Source organism: Penicillium hordei (assembly GCF_028827395.1).
Source record: "Penicillium hordei strain IBT 12815 chromosome Unknown utg000004l_segment0_segment0, whole genome shotgun sequence".
NCBI classification, from domain to species: domain Eukaryota; kingdom Fungi; phylum Ascomycota; class Eurotiomycetes; order Eurotiales; family Aspergillaceae; genus Penicillium; species Penicillium hordei.
The window spans coordinates 653,841-664,868 of record NW_026623145.1 but is presented as its reverse complement, the minus strand read 5'-3'; the positions used below and the strand labels follow the sequence as shown (position 1 = coordinate 664,868).

The 11,028-nt window shown below is 45.3% G+C and overlaps 3 protein-coding genes across 3 annotated transcripts; 1 reads left to right on the top strand and 2 right to left on the bottom strand.

The window, feature by feature from the left end:
• Nucleotides 1–311: 311 nt before the first annotated feature.
• On the bottom strand, nucleotides 312–2,096 carry N7537_007522 (putative CECR1 family adenosine deaminase; the record flags this gene model as incomplete). Its single annotated transcript, XM_056898577.1, has 2 exons — nucleotides 312–1,915; nucleotides 1,973–2,096. The coding sequence occupies 2 exons, from the start codon at nucleotides 2,094–2,096 to the stop codon at nucleotides 312–314; spliced, it is 1,728 nt and encodes a 575-aa protein (XP_056750653.1).
• Nucleotides 2,097–4,231: 2,135 nt separating this feature from the next.
• On the top strand, nucleotides 4,232–6,170 carry N7537_007521 (uncharacterized protein; the record flags this gene model as incomplete). Its single annotated transcript, XM_056898576.1, has 4 exons — nucleotides 4,232–4,458; nucleotides 4,513–4,783; nucleotides 4,843–5,188; nucleotides 5,245–6,170. 4 exons carry the CDS (start codon nucleotides 4,232–4,234, stop codon nucleotides 6,168–6,170), a joined length of 1,770 nt encoding a protein of 589 aa, XP_056750652.1.
• A 1,043-nt stretch (nucleotides 6,171–7,213) lies between these two features.
• On the bottom strand, nucleotides 7,214–9,121 carry N7537_007520 (uncharacterized protein; the record flags this gene model as incomplete). Its single annotated transcript, XM_056898575.1, has 7 exons — nucleotides 7,214–7,514; nucleotides 7,569–8,465; nucleotides 8,524–8,549; nucleotides 8,605–8,655; nucleotides 8,711–8,848; nucleotides 8,926–8,956; nucleotides 9,024–9,121. 7 exons carry the CDS (start codon nucleotides 9,119–9,121, stop codon nucleotides 7,214–7,216), a joined length of 1,542 nt encoding a protein of 513 aa, XP_056750651.1.
• Nucleotides 9,122–11,028: the final 1,907 nt, after the last annotated feature.

Genomic DNA, 11,028 nt, shown 5'->3' with positions numbered 1-11,028 from the left:
GCCAGCTCCGACAAGCGGAGTGGATGGGGGAGGTCGTGAAGGGGGGAATGTTCAACAATGACGTTCCGGCACCTGATAAAGCCGATAAGTGACCCGAGTCAGGCGCCGACGTGCCAACTCACCGATTGACAACAGATTTGACCAATTATCTTTTCATTGACTTGTGATATGTTCCAAGTTACTTCAATAATTACAAAATTTGGCCTACACTAGTTTGGCTATTGTAAAAAACGGATTTCGGGTTCTCATATTTGTTCCTGCTAAAGCTCCTATGTATGTGACTTGCATATTGTGATCAGCATGACCGAACTTCAATCATCCCCAGCATCGAATTCAGCGAACTCCAGCACAACCCACTCGCAGAATTTCTCGAAATCCGCGGCGAAATCCCGCAGACGTTCGGATTTCAGTCCCTTTCCCATAACCCCATTTTGAATACCAGCTTTCCACTCGGCAGTCGACTCGTCTTCATAACAGCTCCACCGGATGGAGTTTTGCGCCATCATTGATAGGCCGACCAAATCCACATTTTCAAGTCCTTGCAAAGCCTGCCAGAAATCATGAGTCAATCCATTCCTTCCGTGGCCAAGAATTGCGGGGTCGTCGTTGCACAGCGAAACGGGGACACCTCTGGACAATAATGCGGGCAAAGGATGGGATTTGATGGAGCTAGCAAGGCGGAGCACTTCGTTCGAGATCGGGCAGCATTCAACGAGGATCTTCTTCTCTTTCACTAAATCAATGAGCAGAGGATGCTTGTAAAGTGAGAACCCATGGCCGATTCGTCGAGTGCCAAGAAGGATGGCATCGAATAGGTTGTGGTCTGTCGCGTCGCCATCGCCGAGACATTCTCCAGCGTGGAAAAAGAAGGGAATATCAACGCCCTCTTCCGCACATTGCTTTCGGAACCAGAATAGTACCGGGACAAGGTCGACTAGCGGTCTTCCGTTATCCTCTTGGCCAACAACATCAAACCCACTGATCAGATCGGGGAACTTCTGCTTAGTTTCGATGCACCGCTTCATGCTATTAACAATCGCCTCATTGCCAAACCACCGGAGCGTAGTCCAAATAATGCGAGGATTGTAGAAGTTCTTCCCTTCATCCGTTTGTTTGAACTGAGCCACGACATCTTCCACCACGCGACACCACTCAAAGTAGTCTTCTTCGGGTTTGTCGTTTCCCTCTTTCCGAAATTGGAAGACAAATCCAATGCGGAACTCCACATATCGGATTCCATCCTCGGCAAGCTGTCCAAGCAAGCGGAACAAACAGGCGCGGAAGATAGGCTCGTACATCAAGAGAGAGTCGAGAATGGGGAAAGTCTTTGTGAAGATAGACCAAATTGCGTCTACTCCGTGGTGGTGATGATATGAATGCTCCGGTGCAAGGACGCATCGAGTGATCAACCATTCCCGGAAGCCCTTTTCTTTCCCGTTGGGGAAAGAGGAGGCGGCCTTCTGGATCGAGATCAACGATGAGGCCTCGTATGTTTCCGACCAAATACTTGGCTTGGCCTCAGATGCTTCTAGGGGCTGCGAGGAATACTGGAAAAACACGGGCGCCTTTTCGTAATCCTCGGCTGTGATCAACGGCCTCGGTGCCAACATGTGTATGCCGGGCGTGGAGAATGCTAGGTCAATTAGGAAGTCAATGTCGAACATGGCGTCCATGTGGGCATGCAGAAGGGACCCCTTTGGCATCTTTTCCACGATTTTCCATAGTTTAGTCGTCTCCATGCGGCCTTTGGCTATATTGAACATGACACCGGGGTAGAGGATCTCATCTGCCTGGTGGGCCATGTGCTTTTCCAATCCACTTGACCACAGCTCGTTCTGTTCCTGAGCTCGGATCTGTGACACGATCTTCGTCGCCCGGGCGGCGATAGGCGATAGAGATTTTCGCAGATTTGCATCTAGGGAACAATGTCAGATATCAGTTTGTTTTCACTTGATTTGGGTGAGAAATATACCGTGACGTCGCTTTTTCTCTTCTATAATTAAAGCCTCGCGTCCTTTGAGATATTGTTGGATAAAGGGATCCTCAACTTGGGGGATACCCTCCTCCAATTCCCATTCATTCTCTGTATTTGCCATGGTTTGAAGTGATTTAAAATCAAAAGGGTTGTAGAGTCATCGAGGCTTAAAGTGGGTCGGATTGTCGGGAGGGGAAAGAAACGCTCCCCGCCTTAAGCCGTTTTCGTCTCTTGGTCGCCTGAGATTATAATCGTCGACGTACTTTTGATTGGCGCAGGCTAGAAACAGCTTTTAGATCGATTATTATTGGAACATTGGAAATGCGGATGAGCTGATTTATCCACCCGCATTTGTATATAACCCAAGGGTAACAATAATATAGTATTCCCAAACATTCATCTTTATTTTTGCTGTCTGGTAGAGAATTCTATATTAATTTCAACACGTATCCCCGGTAAGTGTGATCCATCTTGAATGCCACTCTTGCAAAGCCACATGCTGAAAATCCGTCAAAGCCCCCTCTGGTATTTAGATTTGCTCTCCATCATTCCACTGTAACAACCCCGTATTATATATGCGCCATACATCCATAATAATAATAACACCTAGTCTCCGAAATGGTTGTATTCTTAGCAGTGTGTAGTTAGGATTTGGCCTTTGGTACACTAGGACCCAGGACTAAGATGCCACGCTCCTATGACTGAATCATTTCGAGGTGGCCTGTGATATCCATACTCCTTTCGAGATCAAAGGAGAGGAAAAGCGGCGGTGGTGTCTCCGTTGGGTACCACCAGACTCCTCATCTTTACTTTGGTATGGATAGGAATAAACTATAAACTGGACTCAAACCCAAGTCGGCTAGTGCTGCGGCAACGGTGGCAATGATTTCGGCAGTCAGGTAGTCGATGGAGTTTCATGTCTGGTATTCTTTGAGTCTTTTCATGGAATCTTCAGACCAATTCAGACGAGATCCGTAGGACTGCAGGCCAAAATACAGTCCATGCGAGACTACCATCCGTCTTAATATGTAATTTATTTGTCGAAATTTGAAGAAAGTATGTCGAGTCCATCATTTGATATCCGCTGGAAAGACGTTGCTATTGACAGACGAATATGCATGTGTTCACGAGGCGTCCCTGAACAACTCCTTGCTGGACGTGTAAGAAAATGTCAAATAGGGGCTGCATTATGTACCGGAAAATGTCTCTTCCGGTAGGCGCGCTCTGTTGATATTCAGCTATGGTGTCATTATCGTTACAAAATCAATATTGTACTGTATATGCCCCTGCGCACAAAAACCCAAAGGCTGAACAATCGCAATTTCAAAAAGAGTTCAAGGTGGATGCAACGAGAGGGCCAAGGGATGATCCTGGGATACAGCCGCCGCCTTAACTTTCGCCGTAAGACTTGGACTGAGTTTCTCATTTGCCGAGATATTGAGAAACTGTTCCCATATCTATAATTAACTCGATATCCCAGGTGGCTGAAATATGTCCCCAATTCGGCCATACTACACATGCTTCCTGGAGTATGTTGCATTGATCTAGGACATCGACCAAAAGGGTTTGATGAGTTACGCGTTCATTTCGTTTGGGAAAAGGGATAGACATCAATTCCAAGCATTATCACCAATGAATACAACATTAGCAATAAAAAGTAATATCCGAAAGCTTGGCAGATCTGATAACTTTTCAGGATTTTTCTTAGATGCGCGCTTTCCGGTTGCTGGAGAGAACATTGTTGGTCCATAATGCCAAGAATTCCATAATAAATTTCCAAGCAGCCACACGAAAGCTTGAACTGAGGTTGGAAGCGAATAGACCCGATGTCTCAATGGAGTTAACTGGATGCGGTAAAGATCTCTAAGCCACTGGCGATCAGATTAGATCTTGTCACTGGCCGACGCCGGGTCGTCTTTGGTTCTAGTGGAGTAAGGGTCCACGGGCTGAGAGAATATGTTTGGACTACATTATGTTTACACCACGCATGTTGTAACACTTTTGATATAGGAGGAAAGGATTGTCACTTTGACCCACATATGAGCATTCAAAACACAGCAAGCCAATTGTGCCGACTTCGGTGTTTTATGTGGGAATTCCGCATGTTTTATCCTATATTTTACTTGCCTTTCCCTCGTGGTTTCAAAATACTCCTGAAACCTTCCACCAGTTTGAGTTCTTGGTATTTTGTGTTTCATATCAATCGTCATGACGCTTCGTCCCTTGATGCAAAGGGCCCGGTCCGTCCTTCATCGAATGAAAGTCGACAGAGACGAGGCTGCAAGTTCTTCGGTCGACGTGGACAGAAGCACAGTAGAGGCAGAGAAGTCAGATGGACCAGTCACCCATCCCGAAGAGGCACTTCCAAACAATGGTGCTGAGCTACCCGGTGTGCCCTTTGAAGAACTTCAACATGGTATCCAGGAAGTTGAGGCCGTGGCTCAGACCTGGTCGAAAGTGTCCTTGATCTTCGTTTTCATCAAGTAAGTCGATTTATACCATCTTGTGTACTATAGCTAACCTTATAATTTCAATAGTATGTGGCTCCTTTACTTCACTTATGCCTGGATATCGTCAGTTGATGGCAGCTTGAGCACTTATGTCGCTAGCTCCTTCCAACAACACTCTCTATCTGGACTTCCTACCGCCATTGCAGATGCTTTTTCCGCTGCCGTCTTCCTTCCAGTGGCCAAGATGATGGACACTTGGGGTCGAGCCGAAGGGTTCCTGGTAATGTCGATTTGCGCCACTGTGGGTCTGATTCTCATGGCCTCTTGTAATAGTTTCCCTGTCTATTGCGCCGCAAATGTAAGAGACATCGGGTATATTTTTAAAAGCTATTGAGTAGGTGCTAATAGGAAATTTAGGTGTTTTACTACATCGGATTTGGAGGCATGCAATTTGCCGTGGACGTTATCACCGCCGATCTGTCGCAGTTAAAAAACCGAGCACTTGCATACGCTTTCACGTCTTCTCCATATATTATTACGGCCTTTGCTGGACCAAAGGTGGCCAATCTATTCTACGCTAATACTGGCTGGCGATGGGCCTATGGCACTTTCGCGGTCATCTTCCCTGTCGTGGCTGCTCCGTTGTTCTTCGTCCTAAAGTTCAATCTGGCAAAAGCTAAAAAAGGAAATGCCGTGGTCATCAGAGAGAAAAGCGGACGATCCTTCCTTCAAAGCGTCTGGTTTTGGACTCTCGAGTTCGATTGTGAGTATTGCCAACTGCTAATTGATTCTTCTATATAAAGCTAATACCTCGTATAGTGATCGGGGTTTTCATCTTTACAGCGGGACTTGTCCTGTTTGAGCTTCCATTTGATATCGCTAGCGAGGCTCCTAATGGCTGGGGCACAGATTATATCATTGCCATGATTGTTATCGGATTCTCGATGCTCTTCTTCTTTGCGTTCTACGAGAGGTACATCGCTCCTACGCCTTTGCTCCCCTACTCCTTCCTCACCAACCGAACCGTCGTCGGGGCATGTCTCTTAGATGCCACGTACCAGCTTTCAAACTATTGCTGGAATAACTACTTCTCGAACTTCCTTCAAGTGGTTAACGATCTCACTATTGCTGAAGCTGGGTATATTACCAACACATTCGACGTGGTTTCTGGTGTACTTTTGTTCTTTGTTGGATGGGCGATCCGAAAGACCGGTCGCTTTAAGTGGCTCCTTTACATTTCTGTCCCTCTATACATCTTTGCCCAGGGTTTGATGATCTACTTCCGTCGTCCCGGCCAGAGTATAGGTTACCAGGTCATGTGTCAAATCTTTATCTCCATTGGCGGCTCGATCTTTATCATCGTCGAACAACTAGCTATTCTCGCTGCCGTTGATCACCAGCATGTTGCTACAGCCCTTGCATTGCTCAATGTGGTCGGTACCATCGGAGATTCCGCAGGTCTTACTATCTCTACGGCAATCTGGAACAACACATACAAGAAGGCCCTCACATGGTATCTGCCGGACTTGACAAACTTGGACATGATTTATGAAGATCTCGAGACGCAGTTGAGCTACGCTCCCGGTACGCAAATGAGAGAGGCCATCCAGAAAGCATACGGCTATACACAGGTTAGGATGCTTTCTGCTGGCCTGGGTGTGATGGTTCTGGCATTCGCGTGGACTATCATGATCAAGAACATCAACCTGAAGAAGGTTGCTCAGGTCAAGGGTATGGTGTTCTAAGGGATTAACGTGGACCTCAAAATGTTCATCACTTTGTCACCCACCGTCGATTTTGTGCTTTGTTTGTCTGCACAATTTAGTTCCTCCTTCTGTTGTATTTAATCGGTTTAGAAGCACATTATGGCGCGTGCCTTGAAAATATTGTGTTTGATTCCTTGGCTTTTTGATACTCCAATTTTTATCCATACCCTTTAGATCTGTTATTTTCTTCAAATTTATTGAAGCAAATTTTGAATGCGGCTGTATTATCGCGATGGCTAGTGGTTGGTGTGGTTTCAAACCCCAATTCAACTACTATCACGGTCTTTGCTACGCAAGGTTTCTAATTTCTGATATTGAAATTCTTTTACCTGCAGATAAACGTAATAAGAATAGTCCGCCGCTTATACGGCCTTGCGATATCTTTTTGGTGATCTTTTTAGATATATTTTTAATTGTATGTAAAGACAGTAAAATGGTATACTTTACATAGAAGAATTTTCTATATATGACAGTTGATTTTAAACTCTCTTTTTCAAATTGGCGTATATTCATCTTCTATACGTGACACTCTATACCTTAATATTACAACCCATATAATAAGGAGAGGCCTAAAAATATAGGGAGTTGAGGGGTTCTTATAACTATAAAATGCAAAGCATACCCTACATTCACGACTAAGGACGGTTATTTTCCAAGTTGGTCTTTCTAACACGCAAAATGTGAAGCTCAGTGCTTTACAGGTGCTTGCTTCCCTTTTTGTGATACCGCTACCATATTCCAGTAAGTAGTAAAATTAGTGTGATTTGTAAAATGAGTAAGTTGCATGGCTAGTCAACTAGGTAACTAGTTAACTCGCTGTGTGCTTACAAAGCGTATAAGAGCGGATCATATAGCTAAGAAGTAAATGTAGTACATGAGGGGACGAGATAGGAGTATTTCCGGTTGACAGAAAACATGTAGGATTAGTAAATCCTCCGGTATGCCAGCTTCATTAGGCCGATATCCGCCGCCATGCCCAGTCTACCTAGACTGGAGCCCCCCTATGGGATAGTACGGATATATCAAGAGATTGTATCCACGAACCATCCATTGTCATCATTATACAGGTTGTATGGTGTCACTCCAGTCAGAACGGGATATTTTTGCTGCTCGTCCGTAACTGTGCAATTACCTGTTTCCCGCAAGCAACTTGCAATGAATTCACCAACATGTTTGCCTTCGAAGTAGGCTCCCTGTAAATAGCCAAAGAATTCCTGGCTGGTGGCCTCACCTGCGAAAAACACATTCCCGATGTTCGCACGCAAGTTTTGATGCGCTTGCAGACTAGTTGAGGGAGGCCAGTTGGAGTAGGATCCATACGCCCTAGTGCCGTTAGTGGCGTTCTGGGTGCCCGGACGATGTGGCGCAGAAACTTACCAAGGAGTTTGTGTCCACCGCTGGTACCAAAGATGAGTCGGGTCTGGGATATCTGGGCCGTACATGTTACGCAAAACTTCCATGACTTCAGCCTGTGTTTCTTCATTGGATTGCGCCTCTACTCGGTAAGACTGGTCGTTTACAACCGTCGCGACCATGAGACCTGATCCTTCCAACACCCCCGGGAGGTCAAGGGGCTGGAATTCGGGATAGTAGCCTCGAGTTTCAGAATCCGCATAGATGAGGTACTGCGCGTTATCCCAAAAAGGCTCCGAGAATTGCATGAAAATCTTGGTGTATGTTCCGAGCTCGAAGCTATGGATGGCATCTTTCTTCCAAGAAGGGAGTGTTGGAACAAAATCCACAACATTCTTCTGTAGAACTCCGAGTGAGAAGGTCATGATAGCGTAATCAGCATCGATGCAACCCTGATTAGTTCGCACAGTGACAGAGTCCCTGTTGTAGTCGACGCCCGTTACCTGCGTGTTCAGACGTAGACGGTTGTCGTTTTCCGGCAGAAATTCCGCCGCTTCCTCCCGAATGATAGTTGCAAAGCCACGCTGGTCATACACGAAAAGATTTTCCTCAGAGAAATAGTTGAAGGTCGCATTCTCAGCCACTGAGGTAAAGACTTCAGAGCTCTCACTAGGGGTGTAAACAAATTCGCCATCAAACAACCACCATTCAGCAGTCTGTCGGTAGGAATCGTTTTTGGCTGGGTCCCAGCCATGGAGGCGCAATCCGGCACGGAAAGACCGATCCTGGATGTTGTCCTTTAGGAGAGATCCTGCGTCAACGGTAACTCTGTGCAGAGCGTCTTGGAACTCGCTAATCGCATTCCCATAATTTGCTGGACCTTTCTCATCAAAATATGTCGTGTTATCCTGGTCAGTTTCCCTTCAATAGGCATTAGCAATCATTTATCTTATCTTAATTACCCAACCTCCATACATACAGGGTTATGATTTTGTTCTTCTTGGCCTATCAGAAAACTGTCAGCTGGATAGCCTCACAATATCCGCATGGAGTGATTTACCAAAGTGTAAATTGGGTTCTCGGGGCCCTCGCCCGTGACTGTTCCTTGCACCTGATACCAGTAAGTCACCTATAACGCTCTCCAAACGGAAACACCAAAAGCTTACCCAGTTTGCTCCTGCTTCGACTGTATACGGATTGCCGTCTGGTCCGCTGCCGAAGCTGACATCATGCATACGCCCTCCAATACGGTCTTGGTACTCAACCAGGAGGAAGTCATCAACCCCATTATCTGAGAGCGCTTTCTGTTTTTTGCATCCATGAGCATTGAATATGTAGATAGGGGGATTGAGGGACATCTTTCGTATAAGGGCAAACTTACTGCAGCTGTGACTCCAGCCACACCCGCACCCCTAGAGATTGTCAGTTCTGGTTCGTTCCAAAGGTCCGTGCAAGGCATAAAGTGTATGATGATCGTACAGTACAGCAACCTTAGTCTTTTCGCATGTTTGCGTTTGCTGGGCCTGCACAGCTAATGCGATAAGGCTAAAGGTAAGAAAACTTGTCACTTGCTTCATAACTTTTCAATGATCATAAAGCTATGATGTGCCGAACAGTGCAGGTAGACACAACGTCGTCCTGAATTGAGGTTCAGTTGGGAGCATGTAGCACCAACCGGAATTTTGTTTAATATAGCTTCCATCTAGAAATAAGGTTTTCATCGTTACAAGTCTGAAGCAAGGACACTTGACCCTTGATTCTTCTGTCAGGGCAAGAGGAATTTTGTACTACCATCATGGCTTGTTAGAATATTCACCATTTTACTTCATTTCATCCGTCTAGAATGTACAAGATCGTTCATTAATCTTTTTTAGTCATTTTTAGGTGCTTTTCCTATTACGGGAAGGTCTATTTCCATTGAGGTTCATATTGAGAGATAGTCGATTTGATTGTTCCTCCGATTCGTCTTTTGGCTACGAAGTTGAACAAGGAAACTTCAACGGGAATGGATATTTCTCATTCACTAGAAATTGCATTCCAAATAAGATAAAATGGCTTTCATTCAATGATGTGTAGGTCGAGAGATCAGCACATTCGTGTCTTTTGAATGCGTTAATAGTCAGAGAATAAAGCCGTAAAGCCACCAAGCTACCTACCAAGTTGAATGGCATTTACGGGGCAAGCTGGACCTTTTTCTTGGCGAAGGTCTGTGTAACGTTTCTTTGTAGCAATGCTAGATCAGCGATAAAATGCCTATAATTACCCGACCCCTACATTTAGTATACGAGGGTGTATCTCGGCTAGGGCTCGGAAACTAATTAGATATTAGTTAGTAATACTGAAGCCGTCTATCTGAAGTGTCGTAATAATTTGCTTATTAGAAAGACCAACTTAGAAATAAGCGTTTTTAGTTGCGAATGTAGGGTATGATTCACATTTTATAGTTATAAGATCCGCTTAACTCTGTATATTTTAAGACCTTGCTTGTATTATACGGGGTGTAATAGTAAGGGTAACTCCAGCCTCTTTAGGTTCTAGTTTCGAATCTGCCCCAGAAATCTTTTTGACTAGCTGAGCGCTAGTGAGTTTCTGTGCAGCAAACAAGGACTGCAGCTCAACCGCATCGAGGGAGAGAAAGTCGAGTAAAGAAGGGAACGTGGGTTTGTTTTCAGCGGCGCCCATGATCGCGGGAAAGGCGGATTCGGACGAGAACAGACGAGGTTGAGGCTGAATAAATCTAAGAGATTGTTGCAGTTCCGCCAGAGATATACAATTGGAAAAACTGGGAATTAGCCAGAGCTTACGAAACCCTTTCATTTTCATCCGTCGAGGGCGAAAATGAGGAGTTTGTGTTCGAGCGGCCGGTAGTTGGGGCTTGGGCCTTGAGCAAAGGACTGCTCCCCACGCAACCTCACAAGACCGCCCTTGTCGGATTATTGACCGTATTATAACAATTTCTTGAAAATTAAAGGAGCAAGGCTGCGACATGTTGCCCTCCCCCTCTTCCGCTACGAAATAAAGGCTGCAGGGGTTGGAACGCGTGCGTAGGTATTTCAAGAGGAGGTTCACCCTCAAGATGGAGAGCCACCCAGTGACTTGAGAAGGTTGCAGTCATTCTCACCTGAAGGAAAACTTTTCCCTCCTGTTACAATTAGCACCAATCATTTTTATTTTATTTTTTCAAAGCATGCCAAATGACACATAGTCACAGAGCAACATTCCCGTGGGGGTACACACTCTCATGTCGCCCAGCCTAGCCCGCTCGACCCAGAGTAGTAATAATACGGCTATGCTTTATTATATTATTATAATAACTTACCGAATTACGATTGAACTACATTGTTGATAAACAGACTATATCGCCTACATTTTAGAGATACATCGACTGGCAGGATATTTTCATCTCTGCTCCAAGTGAAGCATTTCAGAAATGGTCGACAAATCTGAAACCTGCTCGCATCGATAATAGAAACTCAGCGGAACT